Source organism: Aptenodytes patagonicus, chromosome 1 (assembly GCF_965638725.1).
Source record: "Aptenodytes patagonicus chromosome 1, bAptPat1.pri.cur, whole genome shotgun sequence".
In the NCBI taxonomy this organism is placed as follows: domain Eukaryota; kingdom Metazoa; phylum Chordata; class Aves; order Sphenisciformes; family Spheniscidae; genus Aptenodytes; species Aptenodytes patagonicus.
Window position 1 is genome coordinate 27,705,087 of NC_134949.1, and position 21,000 is coordinate 27,726,086.

Here is a 21,000-nt window from a genome sequence, read left to right on the forward strand (position 1 = left end):
CAGCTTTAGCAGAAAGTTTTTCCTCTTGCAGCTTTCAATAAAATGAAGACTAATAATAACAGAATCAAGAATTTAAACTAAGATTTAATCTTTCCATGTTCATTGTGAAAGGTGCAGATTTTGTTTCCTATGTGCTGAATTGCACATGTCTGCGATTTCTTAAAGAAATGAAAAAAAATCCAACAAACAAAGAATATGACTCAAAAATCCTGCAGTCCTGTTCTGTCCTCACCTGGTCTAAAATTGTACTCCATTAAAAAATGTCCACATGGAGAAATCAACCCTGCACAGTCCCACACGTGCATGCCCACACACACTTCACTTGCCTGTACTCTGGGAAAGGAAGTCATCCTCAAAACTGCCTGCAAAAGCCCTCAGACACTGCTTAAGTTTTAACAGGAATTGAGAGCTTCAGCTGCAGACTCTGCAGGACACCTATTATAGTGTATGGTAGGCTAAATTTGTAGAACTGCTGGGTTTTTTTTAAATACAAACCTGACATGAGTAAGAAGTTGCTGGCTTGGTGAGGAAGAAGGTTAAAAAATTAAAGGCAGTAATGAGATGGCAGAAGCAAACAAAAGACAGAATTGTGTAGGAGTCCACAAAGAAAGGGTCTCGTCCCAGAGAATTCGCCAAACAAGGTGAAGGAGTATAGAGAGAAGGCTTACTACCCAGCCCCGTAGATACCAAGAGGCCCTGTCCTAGATGGTTAACTGCCCTACCTAGACAAAGGCAAACGATTAGTTGACTCACCAACTTCCATTCTAGCCACGTTCCCTCCCACCAGCCCTGCGCAACAGTCAAACAGCCCAGGATTTGACACAGAAAAGCCCTCCAGGGTAAGCACAGACAGCACCATAACCATCACCTCCCCTCCTTTCTCCTTGTGCAGCCCCTGTGTAGCAGAAGGTAAGCACGGCACATCTCTTTGAACCAGATCTGCAGCAGTGGCGACTTCAGACTGAGGTGAGAGGCAGTGAGAGGAGACCTGAGGCTCTTCCTTAGTGACAAGAGCCCAACAAGTTACAGACACTTAAACTGAGAGAGAATAAAGTTGGCTTGAGAGCTAATTTCTTGATTCCCCTATTTTAATCAGAATTTGTGTACACACGTGTGAGTGTATCTATCCATGAGAAAGAAGCAAAAAGACAACATGTAAAGAACTTTTTCACTGTAGGTTTCATTTTTAAAGTCAAGCCTTGGTGCTGAGAAATTTCAGAGTTGTTCTTTATGAGATACGTCTGGAGGACAGTCTAAATGGAATTGCAAAAAATTAAGGCATATAGATTTTTTTTTATTTTTAATCCATGAAGCAGCATGACAGACTGAGGTACATCCTAAATTTTTTTATAGACTAGAAAGAATGTGAATGCTGCATTTTCAGGGAAGCAATTTACATTTTCTTTAGAGAATTTCTTCCCTTTTCTTTAGAGCATTTTACTTTGTGACTTTCTGATTCTATTACTGATACTTATTTCCCCGGACATGGTGTTACAAGAGAAAGAAGCAGTCAGTTTTTCCATAATACTGTCCTGGTTTCAGCAGGGATAGAGTTAATTTCCTTCCTAGTAGCTGGTACAGTGCTGTGTTTTGGATTTAGGATGAGAACAAAGTTGATAACACACCGATGTTTCAGTTGTTGCTAAGTAGTGCTTACACTAGCCAAGGACTTTTCAGCTTCCCATGCTCTACCGACTGGGAAGGCTGGAGGTGCACAAGAAGCTGGGAGGGGGGCACAGCCAGGACAGCTGACCCAAACTGGCCAAAGGGACATTCCACACCATGTGACGTCATGCTCAGCATAAAAAGCTGGGAGAAGAAGAAGGAAGGGGGGGACGTTCGGAGTGATGGCGTTTGTCTTCCCAAGTAACTGTTAGGCGTGATGGAGCCCTGCTTTCCTGGAGGTGGCTGAACACCTGCCTGCCCATGGGAAGGAGTGAATGAATTCCTTGTCTTGCTTTGTTTGCGTGCGTGGCTTTTGCTTTGCCTATTAAACTGCCTTTATCTCAACCCACGAGTTTTCTCACTTTTACCCTTCCAATTCTCTCCCCCATCCCACTGGGGTGGAGTGAGCAAGCGGCTGCATGGTGCTCAGTTGCCGGCTGAGGTTAAACCACGACAGTTCCTTAGGGGAAAATCCAATCTGAAGTGAAATTGTAGTCCATTATTAATTATCCAAATCAAATTAACAGTGATCTAAACCAGAACATTTGCATCGTTAGCAGTCCAAATTAATACACTTACGAATATTTTACAGGACTTTCATCCCAGGACCCTAAATAAATTTACCTATTTCGTAATCTGCAAGATTAGCCTGTCTTCCACGCAGCCGTGTAAACAGGAGGGACTCCATAGAAGTTTATTGGGGTGGAACCGTTCCAGCATAAAACTAGCAGAAGTCAGGCTCCAAGTTCGATGCTTAACTTGAAAACGCTCTTTGACCTGAAACACTGCCTGATGCATTAAAACTTTTCACCCTTAAAAAGTTCCCTTTTAATGCTGAAAAATCTGCATGTAGTAAAGGACTTGTGTTTTAGTTTTCAGGATATTCTTATTTATTTGTTCCAAGCATTTCATACAAAACTATTAAAACTTGAGGGTATAGGTGCTGTTGTGATTTCACTTAGCATACGTCTGGCATGGCTGCCACAGAGCAGATTATGATCTTTCTTCATCTACCTACTAGAAGATCTACCTGGCTTGAAATTTCCCTTCTACAGAGGAGTCAGTAGCAAGTTCACAGGTGTGATTACAACTCCACACTACTCTCCCCTTCCTGCCTGGGAGAGGGGTCATTCTAATGGGCATTAAGGTTTGCTTTTCTATAACTCTGCTGTTCTCTTAGAATAGCTCCTTGGGATGCTCAATAGAAAGCCAGAAGAAAAGAGGAGTTTGGTTTTATAGCAAACAACGTGAACTTCAGAGACATTTGTGGGTTATTTTCCATAAATTCCCCTTCCACTCTTCTTCCCAATCCCTGATCTTGAAAGTACAGCTAAACTAGATCACATTCAACACGAATGCCAGTGGAATTAGTTCCTTTCTGTATCAACCTTCCAAAAATAAAAATCTGGCCTAGAGATCCATCTCACATCTGAAAACACTGACTATCTGAGTACATCTGACCACTTCGGGCCATTTGGGCTATTATAGCTGCAGTTTCTGATACCACAGCATTTTGAACAGAGAAGCGTGGAGTTTAACATCTCACTTTTACTACTAAATCGTAGAAACTTGAAAATAACATAGATGTTTAATGTGCATATTGGTTAACAGTAATTTTCAGATTTACAGTCTGGCTATCCAACACACCTGGTGAGACATCATTAATAATAAACTATTTTCACAGCTCGTAAGTCCAGTGATAGGATTGTCAAACAGGTGGCATTTGGTAAGTCAGGGTAATCCTAACTAACATGTTGGAAAGGTGATAAACATAATCAGTTCAGACTTTCACATCAAGTTCCTGATCATACACTTTGGAGCACTAATAGCACCAAGATCCAAGCGTATTTCACACGGTTATTCATGCAGAATTGTTACCACGAATGAAGACAACTTGTTTATTGCAAACATAAACCTGAATAAAGCATTTAACTATGAAGCTGACTGATAGTCACTTTGACAAAATTGACCGAATCATGTGAAGTTGCACTGTTGTTTGTTTTAATGTAAGGGTAGAAAATTCTTTAGAAACTTCTTAAAAACTGTAACATGAGAAAATAATTACTTTAGTTCAGCAGTGATACAAAAATTCAGGTGCTCTACCTGTACTTGGAGAAGCATATGCCAGCACCTAGCACCACATACATTTCAAAATTATGAATATGTATGTTTTAAAGATATTAACACATTATCGGAAAATACTTTTTTTATTAAGGTCCCTGAGTATCTCTCTGTATTTATCATCTTTATAAGCAATACACAGAGCAAAATCTGTAGCTATGCACAGGGTTCTGTATTAATTTAGCAATCCCTAAGACTTGGATCTATTTATGGAACACTAGAAGTTTACTGAAGAGAAGAACAAATCTTACCCCTAAATATAAGATTATTCCATAGAACATAAATTTCCAGAAAAAGCATCGTCGAAGAGCATTAATAAGTTTGGGTTTTTTCTTTGAAGTTGCCAGTTCTCTGTCCCACTCTCTGAAAAGGAACCAAAAAACAAGACCATTAAGTTGCGTGAGCAAATACATGGGTCTATGGCTCTGACATACTTCAATTCACTCAAGTATATCCAAGGAGATTTAGTGAAGGTGATTAATGAAAGAAAGCTTTGCAGAGACCCCAAAGACCGGGCCTTCATTGACTTGATAGATCAATAAAAGTTCAAACCTAGTTCAGCCACATATTTGGCAGTTTTAAATACTCAGCTATACATCACCCCACAGGGAATTAATTCATGAAAAGGTCACATTGTATGTTTTAAAGAAACCTGCTGTACTTAAGACCAAAGCACAAATAATAGGCAAATAAATGTTTTGGAGCTCTTCCAGTCTGTGAAAAAGAAAACACCAACGAAGCATCAAAAATGTGACTTTTCTACTGCACAGCATTATTTTTAACCTGTGTTGCTGGGACAATAATTTTCTATTCGATAATAAATTGCTGATCAGAAGCAATGCTATATACAGAACGCATATGTTTAGTCAAAATTCAACTCACTGATTAAAGCACTCCTAAGAATTTCCTCAGCTAACTCTTTTCTCCATTTTTCAACAGAATATTAAAGAACTAGAATATTCCATTTATGAACTATCAAAATGCATTAAGCATACCAATGTTCTCAATACTTTACACCAGTTTTGAATGTGTGTCACACTGCACTTAAGTTTAATTGGATTGGCACAACAGCGCAGATGTGAACTGCCCCGGCATGCCAGGGAAAGCTATACCGGAGGCTGAGGAAGAGGGACCGGATTTAGGCACTTGTACCTGTAAGAGTTAGTCCCAAGTGTAGCACATTTCTGAATTAGGACCCACTGAAACAGGGTAGAGAAGAGAGGAAGCCTAAATGAGGAAAATCAGGGCATGATTTTTGCAGGAGCAATTAAAGTCTTTCAACAGTGGTATCAAAGGAAATTAAGAAAGTTATTTTGTTGAAGAAAAAAATAAAACAAGGTTTTACAAGGATATTTTGGGAAGAAAGAACAGCAGAATAGGGAACTAACATTGAAACTGTGAGTCTAGCCTCACTAGTCAATGGTCAGATGTCACAGGTACCTGTATATAGTAAATTTAGAGCATCTAGGTGACACATCTGCACCAGGGATCCCAGTCAGCTCCAAAGGACAACTGTGTGCTGAATGAGGACACTCTTGAGCCAGTCAATGGGTGCAACCAGCTTGCACCCAATGCTATTTAAACACTTTATCCCACTGCTTTTTAATGAAAATCGCAGTGTGATTTCTGTAAAAGTTATTTCATGAATCTTTCATACCTTTCTAGTTTTTCAGAAAGATTATCAGCAGAGTCCGCAGAAGGGATTTGATAAATATCTGACAGCTCCAACCGTCGTCTGTAACCCTTTCTCAAAATTGGTTTTGTCCATCTAAGCAGAAAAAAAAAAAATTAAAAATCACCAGTTTCTGAGGTTAATTCTGGAGTTGCATTGTCTCACTCTGCATATTTTGTCCACCGCACGCAAGTATGTCTATGTGCACAAGCACGCGCGCATGCACACACACACAATGACATAATATAGTGCAGCTCTGCATTATATTTACAAAACTATATTGACAAATATAACATTAAAAGAATAATTGCAAAACTGTTGCATTTTATCAATCTTGGGGTGGGATCATGCCGAAAACTTCCTATTCAGTCAGTAGCAGACAAATAAACAGGGGATTGAGACCCTTGTACTGTATTTCCAAATATGTGCTATGTTCATATAAATGAATAATAAATCAGAACTACAGTAAATTGGATGTATAAGTGTCATTCCTATAAGACAGAAGATCTGAATGTAGCTTGAGTGTTCCTTTGACAGCTTACATTGCAGTATGCACTTAACAACACACAAGATCTTTCACAGGACTCCTCGTAAGATCTTCATTGGGTCCATCATATGTAAACATTTTGCATTTCTTTTTTCGAATTTAAAGGGCACACTGAATTAAACCAAAGCAGGAAAAACCTCTAGAATGGCTACTCTGTAGAGAAGGTCTTTATAAGCCATTACTAATTTTATCAAACAATTCGGCTCCTGAAAGGCCTACGAATCCCCAGGTGCCAACTTGTACAAAATTTTGCAGCAGGTTCTGTTCAGAAATCTTTTTGAAAGCACAGGACTAAAACAAAACATAAACAAGCAGCCATAAGAACTAATAGTGTATTTTGAAACTATTTGAGTTTCTGCTTTACTGCCATTGTTAAAAAATATTTCCTTCAAAAAACAAAATGTCTGCGAAAGAAGTAGCTTGTGGTTGATTGCTGTCATGCTTCCATATGTAAAGACAGTTTGTAAAAAAAAAACCAACACAATTTATGATTATGATAAAAGTTATGATCTGCAAAACCTCAATCGTCAGAATTTTTTGTTTCAAATTCTCTTTATAGACAACAGTTAACAAAATTGCAAAAGAAATGCAATAATGTTTCCCATGGTCACTTAGACAATACAAACAGCTTATTGGAGATGCTTACCCATATGCCTGTAAGAACATGTATCATACACACAAAGTAATCCACATGCTCAATTGCAGCCTCTGATGGTGCAAAGAGGTTGATGCAAAGGTAGAAGAACATCATTAGATGCTACACGAGTGAAAAAAGACCTTAGCACAACAGTCAAAGCCTATTTGTGTGCAACTGTGTGCACACACATGCACACTCTAACATTTAACGAAGTTATGAATTGTATGAGACACCAGTCTATGATCCCCATAATTCAGTAAAGCACAAAGATATTTCCCAAGTGAACAGTTATATCACACCCACTGCAAAGAGAATGTGTTCTAAGAAATTAGAAGATTATCCTTCATTTCTGCAATCATATTATGGTTTCAGACGAACCATATGGGCTTTATCTCAGTCTTTGACACCACTGTAGCTGAGAAATAACACACGATTCGTGGTATGTTACAGCAAGGCAGCTAGGAGAGTCCACTTTGGAGAGTCATTGGTAAAACATCCGTAAACTTTACTGCTACTGGAAATTGGGGCCAATGTTTTCGGGGATGTAATAAGATAGATTAGAAGAAAACTTTTGAATTTAAAATAACACTGTTATGTGAAAGTCTTTCATGGCCACTGCAAATGATAAATCAGGTATTGATTTGTATTTTGCCAGCTCCTGATGGAAGAAAGGACCAGTTGCCACTGGCTTTGTGCACATCTTGTGGAGAAATGGCTAATCCCTGTCCTTCAGGAACAGAAACTCTCATGGACTGGCTTCACCGAAAGTTCTGTACAGGCACATATTTTGGCAAAGAGAAAATGAATACAAGTTATGGGACCCTAAACCACTACTGCAGCTAATGCAAGTAAGTGACAGTACTTCCTAAGCAACCTCTTTAATTCCCAATACCGTAGCTAAGTAGTAACCTTGCTGAGCCCCTTAATAATGCTTTGAGACTGCAGTAAGCAATTCCCAACTTGTCTTGACAAAAGAGAAACACTTTATAGTTTCAGGCCTTGTATGTTTTGGGAAAACATTTTTCATTGCGCTGCTTCCCTCCACACATTTGATTTTATACTTTTGATTAGCACCTACCCTGGCATGTTGCCACTGCCTGAAGTAACAAAACATGACTGCATTTAGAAAGCGAGCAGAGCGGCTGTTTTATTGTTTGGGGAAGGCAGCATGCTTAGCAGATCCCCTGTACTCCTAGGAACGTCTCTTGTTCTACTTGGTGCTTAACCGGGTGCACTTATCAGTGCCACCTAAATTACGTGATCCCTAAACCACCCTCCTCTCCCAAGTCAACAAGCTTGATACAGACTTAGTGCAGTCCTTGTCCTCATGTCTCTGCTCATCAGGGTAGCTGCAACTATGGTAGATGAACTCCTCCAGCCAGCTAAAGGAGCGGTGCTGACATCTTCCCCTGGGGATCTCCTAGTTTGCAGCCAGGTTCCTACCGCAGGCTGCTAGCAGGGCTTGCACAGAGATGTCCGTCTCCCAGCTGCCCTGGCCTTGCTCGGAAGTCCCACCCTAACTAGATCTGGCCAATTTGCGAGCTGTGCCAAGTGGCTTCGGGTTGGAGTGGTAATCGTGGGAGGAGTTGGCCTGTCACGTGCTGTTTGTCTCAAGGCAGATTTTCAACAGCTGCTTGGGTTGTGCTGTCAAGAACTGTGGGAGACAGTATGTATTTTATGAAAAGGAATATACTAGACCTAGAATACAGAAATATCTCCCAAAAACAACCTTTTGCCAGATTCCAATAGCATCCAGTTTACCATTATGCTCCGGATTCTTTGCAACGTTTTGAAATGCAAAATGGCTAAATGTTTATATAAATATATAAATTTATATAAGTATGTATTTATTTTAACTGGCAATATAATCTGTAGTTATCAATGTTTCTTTATCACCAGGTAATGCAGCTCCGTCAGTTTGTCAATGAATATGGCTCTTCTATTTTTTGGCTTAATAGAAACAATTTGCCAGTGTTAATTCTGAGTTTTTTCTTCTCATGTTTGCTGAGAACGAGAAATTTCTTTTGAAAGAAAGAGAGCAAGAAGGAAGAGAAACAGATTGGCTTTACAGCATTACGTTAGCAAATGCCACCGGATTACTGGCTGGCATTTAATGAACTCTTTCACAGAGAAACCTGTAGTGCTGTCAGAGTTTTGCCACTAACTAGGAATGTTATTATGGGTACACACACATGAAACCCAGCAGGGGACAAGTTTCAAGGGTGTATGGTAGGAAAGAAGAAAAGAAGGAAAACAAGTTCCACCTCTATTATTGATTGCCTGTAGCCAAAAATACCTTATGAGCTTGATATGTAAATATCATATACATAACATACTGTTTTAACTTCTCTTTTGGTAGATTTCTAATGACTATTTCTTTGTCATTCACTTTAGCAATATATAGATTTCTTGCTACAGCTATTTCTTTCTCCAGCATGTTCAGCTTCATCCCACTCGAGCAAACTGTATGAATAGGACAGCTGTCTTTGGCTTTCCAGAGAGTATTAACACAGACTGTTAACTTGTCAATAGGATTTGACTCTCCCTTAAGACTGCTTTGCATGTCACTGAAGACAGAAAGAGCCTCCGTGTTGCTAAGCTAACTGCCCAGATCTTCCTCCCGGGTGCAGGGATTCCCCAGCTCCATCAGACCCTCTTGGTCAAGAAGCCCAGGGCGTTGGGACAGTGACAGAGCAGCGGGGCTGGGCTATCAAAGACCTGCAAAGCAGAGCAGCTCTCCTGCAAGGGTCCCTGATCAAGCTGTTACCATTTCAACAGGTGTCCTGTGCACAACACGGCAATATCTACTGAGCAGCGCAAAGGCGACCATGGCTTCACTTCCTTCTCTTACAAAGCATTGATACCTGTGCGCAATATAGTTAGGCATAGCGCCTGCAGCTCCTAAGGAACTGGAGCTAAATCTTGATGGAGACAGAGCAAGAAAAGTGCCTCTGGCTTTATCTTATCCCTTCTTTTAACAGTTAAGGGGGCAGGGAACATAATCAAGCCATGATTATGATGCTTTGGAGCCTAAGTTTTACAAGGTGTTTGCAGAGCCACGAATTCCTACTGACTGCAGGAAAAGACTGAGATACCACGTAGATCTCAGACATTCCCAAAGGGTCAAACCAGAACGGACTCTGCCAGAGGGTCTGCACTCCCATCTTCTCCCAAAAGATATCCATCACTCCGGCAGCAGAACAAATTGTAAATTATTGTTTACTTTATACTGGAGATGGCAACTCTACTACACTCGAAACTGTTTCTCCAGAAGAAAGAGACTGGACTGCACCACCAGCCCTCTTCTCTGAGCATCCTGCAACACGGCCGTAAAGGGTGACCCTAGCTCTGCAGGATCCTTGCTGACAGATGGAACAAGTCAGCGTGCCCACGGAACACAACTGCCAGGCACCACGGCCTAATTCCTGCACCTTTGTTACCCTCAACAGAGTAGGGTTACAGTTGTTTTGTTTCATATGGTAACCTGCTGAAATAGCATGTTACATATTCTGAAAACTATATTAAACCTTTAGCATTTTCCCCTTTAAAAACAAACAAATGCAACACACTGAGCTTAATATTTACACATAATTATTGCAGAGCTTCAACAACGGAAGGTAAATGCAGACCTACTAATTGCTGCTTTTCCCTCCCCCCCCCCGATCACAAAAACTAGGATTTCAGTTTCTTCACTAATAAACTTGCCTATGAGGTGTTATCTGACATGGAAAATATTTAGCTGCAATATCATCGATTCTGCCACTAGCTGTGAGCAGCACCATTTTAAGAATAATCAATGTTCTGCTCAAACCCCAGGATTTCAATAGCAAATCTTAATTAGGAATACTCCACAGCAATTCTTGTGGAAGGTTTGCCTTTTTATTCTCAGTTTTTCTGAAGTGACACTTATTCAGACTATTATCTAATCTCTAAATGCTTTTTGAGATTCAGATTTTTAGCAGAAATTCAAGACTTTTTCCTTACAGTTAGTAAGATAGTCAAAGTATTTCGGTTTGCAGAAGTACCGAGAGCTATATTTGAGAGAAAACAAAGCACATTAGTGGTACAAAGATATTTAAGTTGTGTAAAATGCAAGGACAGAATACATTCAATGTATTAAAGTCTCTCAGTTGTTTAGATACCAAAGTCAAGTGCAATATATGTCTTAAATATTCCTTTAACAAAGCTATCAAAATAACATAGTAGTGATGATGTGCTATGAACAGGGTTTGCAAGGCTGTTTCAGCATATACCTACAGTGAGACTGGCTAGGAGAGGATGTTTCCTCATCTTCACTCTTGTACTGGTTTTGGCTGGGATAGAGTTAATTTTCTTCATAGTAGCTAGTAAGGGGCTGTGTTTTGGATTTGTGCTGGAAACAGTGTTGATAACACAGGGACGTTTTAGTTACTGCTGAGCAGTGATTACACACAGTCAAGGCCTTTTCTGCTTCTCACACCACCCCGCCAGCCAGTAGGCTGGGGGTGCACAAGAAGTTGGGAGGGGGCACAGCTGGGACAGCTGACCCCAACTGACCAAAGGGATATTCCACACCATATGACGTCACGCTCAGCATATAAAGCTGGGGGAAGAAGAAGGAAGGGGGGGGCGTTCGGAGTGATGGCGTTTGTCTTCCCAAGTAACAGTTGCGCGTGATGGAGCCCTGCTTTCCTGGAGATGGCTGAACACCTGCCTGCCGATGGGAAGGAGTGAATGAATTCCTTGTTTTGCTTTGCTTGCGTGCGTGGCTTTTGCTTTGCCTGTTAAACTGTCTTTATCGCAACCCACGAGTATTCTCTTACTCTTCTGATTCTCTCCCCCATCCCACCGGGGTGGAGTGAGCAAGCAGCTGTGTGGTGCTTAGTTGCTGGCTGGGGTTAAACCACGACAACTCTTTTTCTCAGTTATATATCCCATAGCAAGAAAAAGAAAGATATTTCTTTCTCCTAGTGCTTTGAAAGACCAAGGAACACTGCAGAAAGTTTTCATCAGCAAAACTATTGCAGAGCTGTGCTATTCATGTTTGAACAGAATTCTAAAATCCTCCCAGATATGTCATTAATGTGACAGCAACAATTTCACCCAATTTAGCACGCCACTGTCTTAGCCATGCATTTATAGATACATTTCATACCAAATTAGCATGCAGTTGCACATCAGGTGCAATGGCCCTTTCCAAATCTGTAATTTGTTCCAACCCCAGTGACTGACATATGATCAGGTATAAACACCTTCACAAACTGGTGAACACATTTGTGGCAGTTCAAACAGGGGAAGAGGAGGGTGGGAAGACTTTTTTTTTTTTTTATTTAAATACCAAGTATCAAAATGTAAATTGCCACTACAGTAATATGGAATTAATCCTGAATTAGGGGCTGCTTCTCTTACTACTTGCTCTTTGCCATCTTCTCTGTATCCTGGTATTTGATGCTGCTACTCCTCAGCCTGACCCTTGCAAGTTAATGAGAAAATGTGTCATATCTTCTGATTTCCAAAACGATCTTGGGCTTTGAGCAAAGCAACACTGATATAATTTTTTGGTTTTGTTTTCTTTGTATTTGTTACCTCCAGAGAAATAAAACCAGCCCAGATTTTATAGATTAATCTTAAACTGAATTAAGTTGAAACAAGTTAAAGTGAAATATCAGATTGACTCCAATACAATAAAGGTTCGCATCCTTTATTTTAAAAGTTGAAAAGAAAGTTTATAAAAAGGTAAATATCAACATTAAAACATGGGAATATACCTGAAACCAAGTACCTTTCCCAGCTGTCACTTAGGATTTTCTCCTAAGGCACAACCTTGCCCATGGAGTCAAGGCATTAGTATTGCAGCAGGCCGCCCCAAGCACTGCCTTTCAGGATCGATCCCCTCTCCCGCCTACCCTCTCCTGAAGGAAGGATGCTTACCCATATCTGACAGGCAGGAGGGTTCTGGTTTCAAGGGAAAAACAGTGCCGTTTCAAAATATGTCTTAAAAGCCTACTTATTCTCTCCTAATTTTGGGAGCTTCATGACAATGTAGCCTTGGTGTAGCTACTTGCTGACTATGAAAATGCTCATGCAGATCCTTTTGCTTATATGAGAGGGAGTGATATGTAAACACAGCCTGTGAGTTCTTGCTCGTCTCATCCAGGCGTACCCCCTCTCTCATGGAAGGCAGTTAAACTGCATCTAGAAGTTTACATTGCAAAATTTTGCAATGTGTATCGCTAAAGTCTTGTTATATGCTACAGTTTAATTTGACCTTTGACTTATTTATTTTAGAGGACATAATGTGACAGGTTACTACCCAGATGTCAGGTTGGCACCATCCTGCCCCCCACAACCACTATACCAACATACATACGCTGCAAAGCAGGGGGGATGAAGAAAAAAACCAAACAAAGAAGATAACGGCAACCTGTAGAACTCTCCTGCAATAAGTCACACTGTTGTCACCAGTTTGAAAACTAGCATATTCAGAAAATTTAGATATTCAGAGACTGAGACTCTTTTGTATGAAAGAGGTGATAATTGTTCGCTGTAGAAATATTCTGAAGTAACTTTGTCACACCAGAAATACCCTTGTGTGATTAAAGTCCTGGACAGGAGATCTCAGGCAGTCTGCACTGACTCCACCACATGCTCCCAGGACAAATCACAATCCTTGTACACCCAACTTTCTTCTCTACAGAACTAATAAGGAAACTTCTTTTTAGCCCGTCCTTAGTGCTATCTACTTAGACTTTACGACCTTCAAAACAGAATTCCTTATCAAATATTTTCCAGTGCCTAGTACAGTAGACTTCAAATTTCTGTTAGGGCATTTAGAAGTCTCTATAATACAGATAATAAAAATACTTTCCATGTCATCGCCTACAGAATTAAAAAAGAATTCAAGGATTTGGATGGATTATTTTCTATCCCACCAAAATCAAATAAGCATGGAGGAGAATAAAAAGATACAGACAGGTCTGCAAATCTTTCAAATGCTTGATCATTTCCTTTTGAATATCAAGACGGTAAGTCTTCCTCCTGCAGGAGGAAAAGAAGCTTTACACATATTTCAGAAACTCAGATGCAACTTGTTAGAGGTAACTGTACTTTAGAGGTATAAAGCAGCCAGAGAAGGGCACTGTGCTACGCAGGGTTTGCACTTCTGCTCATTAGACCAAAGATGCACTATCAGGCTGATCCAAGGACACAATTTAGCCTTAGTATTAGAGAAGGTATTCCTGTGGCTGAAATTATTTCAGAGAAGGAGACCCAGCATCCTTTCTCCAGTTCACTTCAAGTTTCATATTTTACCTTAGAAATATTAATAGAAGTCAAATTTTCAAAAGGAGTCCAAAACTTGCACGCACATCTCTGAACCATCTGGGGGCTGACTTGCAGAAGTACCAAAAGCTTGCCATTTCAAACAGGTCTGAAGGGCTGGCAGACCAGCAGGTCTCCAAGGACCGCTTGTGGCAACAGCCACATGACCAGGCAGCTTCACAGGGCCATAACCTGTGCTGCGGCTGCATCTGTGCTTGGTTAGCACTAACAGCCAGGATTGATGATTACCTGGGATCAGGGAAAAGCCAGTCCTCAGGACTAGACCCATAAAGGGCCTTAAGAATATACTGTAAGAAATTTGCCTTGTGTAAGTGTCTAAGCCAGCTGTCCCAACAACTGCGCCATCACACTGTGCAATTCAATCCACCTGCTCATAGCTGCCAACATACACAGAGGAAAGATGAGCAAGATACTACAGCTAGGTATTGACAGGGGATGCTCCAAATACATGTTGGATATTACAATTTCCAGACACCTGCCCTCTGGAGTGAAATTTATAGACATGAATTAGGTCTTTAAGCTTCCTATACAATACCTGGGATTTTTAGGAACTCAAGACAGTTTCAGGGGAAGTTTTGAGGACAAATGTACACATTAAATCCCAAACTGCTCCAGGAAAATAGGCACATAAATCCTTCTCTATTCAGGAATCAAAATCTTAAGTACCCTCTTGGTATTAAATCCTAAGATACATAGTTTGAGGGTAGAGCAGGGACTGCCTAGGGCAGGTCCGGCTTTAGTTCCTTTCTCTGAAGGGATTCAAACTAATTCTCATGAGAATGCCATTCCAAACCAGATACTATCTTGGCCAAGGCACTCTCAAAATTGCAATTAAGACTGAATTAAGCTAGAAAGAGTGAAGGAATAACCATGACTGTAGCTCATGGGCTAGGTACTTTCAAAACTTAAGTAAGTCCTGGATTCTGTTATCCACCCTAAAGGCTTCATAAAAAGTGCCCTCGGAACAGAAATCAGGACTTGCAAACAAGTTTCTTACCCAGTAGACTACAGAGTCACTCTTGCTCTTATGCTTTAAAAAGATTAGCTGAGCCGGAGATAGAGAACTAAAACACACTAAAACACCTTCACTACCATACACTGGTAACACTGGCCCTACTTCCTAGAAGAGGTGAGGTGTAGAATTGAATTCCTTTTCCTACTGCTCCTAGCACAGACACGGCAGAAGAAGGAATCCAACATTTATCCCCTACATGCTAAATTGTTCTTGGAACCACTGGACAGCTGTATAAAAAGGCGGCAGGTTATTCTTTCTCTGGTTTGGAAAGAAAGAAGCAACTAGAGCAGGTCTGATGGACTGAGCCCACTAGAAGACATAGCACAAAAGCTGACTTAATTTGTATTTTTCATCTGGATTTAATAATGAATCAGGCGCTGAACTACCCGGTCCTGTCAAGACAGTTGTCACCTTCGGTACATAGCAAAGCAAAAGTATATGCTTAGAGTTGGACAGGAGCACAAGGATTGCCTTTTGTGAACTTGTACTTAAATATCTAAATTTTCATGCAAAAAAAAAAAATCAGAATTGTCCCAAAGTTGCAGCTGTTTCTGAAACTCCAGCAATAACTCAGTGTTCCAGTACCCAGCTAAAAATTAATCAATTTATTAACTTGCCTTAATAAAACCATAACAATACTTGCTGATCTCAGTTAATCTACAATAAAAACTAGGTGATTGCAAAGTACTCTGATATTGTTTGCTACAAAAGGCATGGCCTTGACCCTGCAAAACGCCAAGAACATAAGTAACTGTTATAAAGACAAAAGTGAAGCTTCACAATGAATATGAAGTTAAGCATATGACCATCTGACCACTTCTGCATAAAACTGTTTTCTTTAAACAAGATTAAAAGTTGCCAGAGCACGATAAATGTCTTGCATGTGGTTGGGAACAAAAGGGGTCAACTCTGAAAATGTAATAAGGAAAATAAAACAAAACACAAAAGAAACCCTGAAACCCCGAACACTTACTATCTAGTGTCTTATAATGGAAGACCTCAAACCAGTCTTCACACCTCATTTCTTACCCACCAAAACCCAGTTTCTAAACAAAAATTGTTCACATTTTAGGATGAAAGTTGATTTATAATGTCTAAATACTTTCTGTCATGACCACCCCAAGCAATTCTCTTTTTTTGCCCCATCAGTGTCACTAATCTTAGAAATCCAACAAAAAGGTAACATTTTCCCTAAGACACTACTCCTTGTATACACATGACAGTTTCTCACTTTTTGGCATAAAGAATTAGGAAAAAATGTACAAACAATACTGAAACATACCTAAATTATTCATTTATGAGCAAGGAGCTCCGTTCTGACTTTAACACATTTAAACCTATCCCTCCAGCCCAAACAGGACACATTATGAAGCAATAAAACCTTGCCAATAGGCTTATAGACATCGGTATAAAAATACTGGTAACAGCTTGTACAGTATTAAATAATAATACGACATTTACCAGCAAGATTTCCTGAATAACAACAACTAATACTTTTGCATGACTTCGGCTAACACGACCTTCAACTTATTGCATTATATTCAGATTGGTACTTCCCACGTAATTGCACAGGAGCCTCCTATAAAAGTTACTTCACTGAAGCATTCTGCAATGTTGTACTTGAAAGCAACTATTTCATCATCATTGGATAAAGCAACCTTTTTCCATACACACCTTTTCGGCTTGTATTTTTTTTAAAAAGAAAGAATTGACTACTTATTTCAGACATAACGTCCTGGAGTTGTGTCTCACACGTTTTCATGGAAGTAAAGCATGTACTAAAATGTAGACGTGTCCTAGAGTGCTTTACTAAATACGATCAGTATCAGAAACCAATGATGAGTGCAGATTCAGTTAAAACACTAACAGACTATTCGGACATCTTAGAAAACCTTGTTCCAATCTTACTCATTAATCACTACTTTGTGGATGTTTCCAGTTGAGTGGACAGGTCTCTTGTTACTGGTATGTAGCAAGTGCTTCTGACTTTGTAAAGCTCATCACAAATAATATACCTCAAAGTATTGTGAAATTCTTATACCTTGAGGAATCTTTGCTCTGTGATAACTTAGCTTTTAATAATCGTTAGCATTGATCTTGATCTACTTTTGATGAGACAGAAACTGATGGAGTCCTTGAAGACTGAAGGGATGCATTTTAAAACAAGCTAACATGTTTCATCGCTGTAAATAATGTATGTTTTTACAATGCTTATTTATTTATTTTTAAGAGAAAGACATCCTTGCTGCCAATTTGGATGCAATGCATTTTCTTATCTTGTGGCTTTCACTTTTGTGACCTTTTCAATTATTTCATATAATGTTTGTGAAGAAACAAAGACATTCACAGTGTATGTGGTAAAACCCAAGTAAGCAGAGACTTTGTCATTCACAGAAACATCACTCCGAAGGTATTAGAACCATATTAAATACTTTATAGATGTATACATACAATTTTGGCTGTTCTTACCCAGTGAACTGAATGTTTACATTAATAGCCTGATTTTTCTAGGAAACAATGTTACTATAAAGTTTTGTAAAGAAATTTCTCTGCTCTAGTCAATATTCATCATAAACATCTCTTTAACTTTATATACTTAATTATTATCACTCCAGTTACAGTCAGATAGCTAGTAATACATAATATATCATGCATGATAAGCATGATTCAAATATCATTTAATTGACTTAAAGACTTTGATTTTAAAGGATCAGGTCAGACCCAAGGGTGGTTAATTATGCACTTAATGAGCATGAACTGCATCTGGTTTCAGCCACAGGAACTTTAACTAAGGTAGGAGTCAGAAGTGTATCTCATTTATCTTATCGGGGTTTTTCTTGACACCTTCAGCATCAGAGGTTCTAGGAGAGCACTACTCTGATAGAAGCTTTCCAAATAAATAAAATTAAATAGAAAAAGTGCTCCTTGAGCAATGAAGTTAATACGCAGCCTTATTTCCTACGGATTTGTATCTTATACTTGACAGGAACACTGACTGAAGCTTCTTCTATGAAGAATTTGTAAAGCTTACACTCCCATCATCCACACTCCCTGGCTCTAACAGCATTTGAGAGCAGGTACGGCTTCTTTCCCATTGCAGCACCACTGGAGGACACCTCTAGGATCCTCACCTTTACCTGGATGTTTGTAAAACTTTAGGAACAGGTTACATTTGGGATCCTTCCCCGCTATCACATCTGGCCAAAATGAGCCGAAGTGGGGGAAGCAGGCAAACAGGGTGATTCATACAGACCCACTTCCCTTAAGAAACTTTTAAAAAAGGTCCAGGCCAACCTGCTGAAAAGGAAAGCTATCCCAAAAGGATTTAAAAGTGAGCTAAAAGCCCCCAGTTGCTCAGGCAGAGACCTCGTGCCAATGTTATGGTTTTACATCATGTGTTCCCATTTCAGTCACCATGTTCGCATCTTACACAAGATTTCCTCCCTCCCCTCCCTGCCGTGTGAAAGACCCCCAAGAAACAAAAGAGGGAACCAGCACCCTGGCGAAAAAGATGGCATGTGGGCCAAAGCCAGAAATATTATTTGCTCTTTCCAGTTGGCAATGTCATTTCTAGCAATGTCACGTAAAACTTGTTCAGCCTTCTATATTGTCTTATAAAGTACGTTGTGCCCAGGCGTTGGTATTGGCTCCTTCTTCTCTTTTTATTTGAAGTTGTGAGAAAGAAAAGGTGCCAGGGACTTTGCTTGTAAGGGAACACTTTCAAGGCTTACAGGGAACTGTCTCCAGTAAGATCTTGTATTACGCTCGCACACTGAGCAAATGCTAAACACCCAAAAAGCCAAACAGAAGGAATCCTTGCTCCGAGAGCATTTCCCCCCCGCTCCCCCACACCCCGCCGCGTTCTCACAGTTTACAGTGAAATAACAGATTAACCAGTTGAGCAATTTACCAAAGGTTGCTCAAATTATGTCATAAATTCATCTGTCCGGGTCCAGCGAGGTTTATGACACCTGACAGACAAAGCCCATTCCCGGTGCTAAAACCCCAGCAACAGCAACAACAAAAAAAAGAGAGATCTCATCATTCGGCAACAAGCGAGACTCCCACCGCTCTCCACACAGACCTTTCCAGTGCTAACTGGCGCGCAGTGCTCGGCCCCCTTCTCCGCCGAGATGGGGGGAGAGGAGCCCCCGCTGAGCCCCCCGCACCGCCGCTGCCCGCCCCTGCCCGCTGCCCCGGGCCGCACGTGTCCCGCCGCGCCGGGACTCCCACCTGAAGAAAAGTTTGGAGAAGATGTTCGCCTTCTCCAGGGGGGACCTCTGCATGGTGCCCGGAGCTGCGGTGCGGTGCGGTGCGGTGCGGTGCGCGGGGGACCGGCGGCAGCCGCTAATCGCTGACGCCTCGCTCGCCCGCTCCGCTCCTGCGGCTCTCCCACCTTATCCGCTCGGCCGGCTCTGATGTCACCGCCTGCCTCCTGCCCCTGCCCCTCTCCCCGCCTCTGCTCTGCCCAGGTTCAAAAGCGGGAGGGCTGGGGCCCCGGCCCGCGCGCTGCCTGCGCCGCCGCCGCCTCCTCCCCCGCCTCCCCGCCGCGCCCGGCACCGCGCACCGGGCGCGCCCCGCGGCTCCCCCCGCGGCCGCCCGCACCCTCTCCTCCCCGGCCGCCCTCTCCTCGCCGGCTCCCCGCCGGCTTTCGGCCAGCCCGTTACCTCCTCCTGCCGACTCTGCTTCGCGAGTCACCCCACGCCGGGTCCCCGACCTCCCCCCAGCACTATAAGCCCCTCGCCCGACCAGGGGCCGTGGGGGAGAAACCACCACTCCCCCCGGACGCGCCCTCTGCCCTCGCTCCGGGGCAGCGGGGACAGCGCAGCGAGGAGAGCCCTCCTCGGGGCACGGCGACCCCCTCGCCCCCCTGAGCGCCCAGCTCCCCACCGCAGAGCCTGCCCCAGACCACCGGCCTCCTTGCTCGCAACCCCCCCGAGACCCGCGGGAACCGAAGCCGGGTTTAACGGGGTTTGGCTTGGGTGGGTACCCAGGGCCCGAGCCAGAAGCCCCCGTACCCGCCCCGGCTGCCCCTACACCTGTGCGCCGTCCCGCGGGAGAGCGTAGCGGCGCAGGGGGCTTGGGGGAGAGGGCGGACGGTGAGCCGAGAGGAGAATAAATGTGAACGGCAAGCGCGATCATACCCACTTTAAAACACACTTGCTTCAGCTTTTCAAGTTTTCTGGCAGGCACAGCTACCTGAACCGAGAGGAATGGAAACTGAAGGTATATCCTTAAGAAGTTTAGCCCAAACACCCAGATTTAACACTAAAGTTGTTTCCAAAGTGTTGTACACATGCCGTACAAACAAAACCACCGCTTTCAGAGTGCACAGTAGAAAGCATGTTTAAAAGAAAACAAAGATGACAAGAAGCAGGAATAAGAACTTGTGATTTAATTCTGTATAAGACTTAATTTTATTTAATACTTTAATGTGATATTTACACACCCCAGTTTCCTTTGACTTCTGTAACTTAAAAAAATACGGATGGAAAAGGTCACGCTTTCCTAAACACGCAGCTGTTCCCCTCTAAACCGGCCCTGTAATAGAGGCAAACGGGCTTCTCTATGGACTTACAGATTGCGCTACAATTTAACCAGCTGTTACTCTTTGCAAACTTTGCAGACATTTTTTTATTTCACCTCTCCTCGCTACACCCCACTGTGTTTTCACAAAGAGTTTCTCCTTGCCTTGGCAAGGAGGGAGGGAGAATCTCCCTCGCAGACTGCGGATAGCTAAGGGGTGCCCTCTTACCCTGTCACCGCACCGGGCTCCTTTGTGTCTCACACCTCCCTCGGATCCTTCCCGATTCTGCTTTATTAACGACAAAACCAGTGAGAAACAGGGGGCAGGCAGGGCTCCAGGAAACCGTCCGCACTTTATCATGTCCTCAGACAATGCGTGGAGGCAGGGCTAAACCCGCGCGGGCTCCAGGACAGCAGCCCGGAGCCCTTCGGCATCCTGCCACCTAGTGGAGCCGGGCCCGGGGCGGCGGCCCGCACCGCACCGCACCGCACCGCAC

The 21,000-nt window shown here is 42.1% G+C and overlaps 1 protein-coding gene across 1 annotated transcript in view; it reads right to left on the bottom strand.

The window, feature by feature from the left end:
* Positions 1 to 19,274, bottom strand: part of CFTR (CF transmembrane conductance regulator) — a 93,841-nt gene extending 74,567 nt beyond the window's left edge. The window contains exons 1-3 of the mRNA XM_076328642.1: positions 19,211 to 19,274; positions 5,444 to 5,554; positions 4,038 to 4,149 (exon numbers count right to left, since the gene is read on the bottom strand). Coding sequence (XP_076184757.1) covers positions 4,038 to 4,149; positions 5,444 to 5,554; positions 19,211 to 19,263 — 276 coding nt within the window. The 5' untranslated portion in view covers positions 19,264 to 19,274. The remainder of the gene's footprint in view (positions 1 to 4,037; positions 4,150 to 5,443; positions 5,555 to 19,210) is intronic.
* Between the last annotated feature and the right edge of the window lie 1,726 nt (positions 19,275 to 21,000).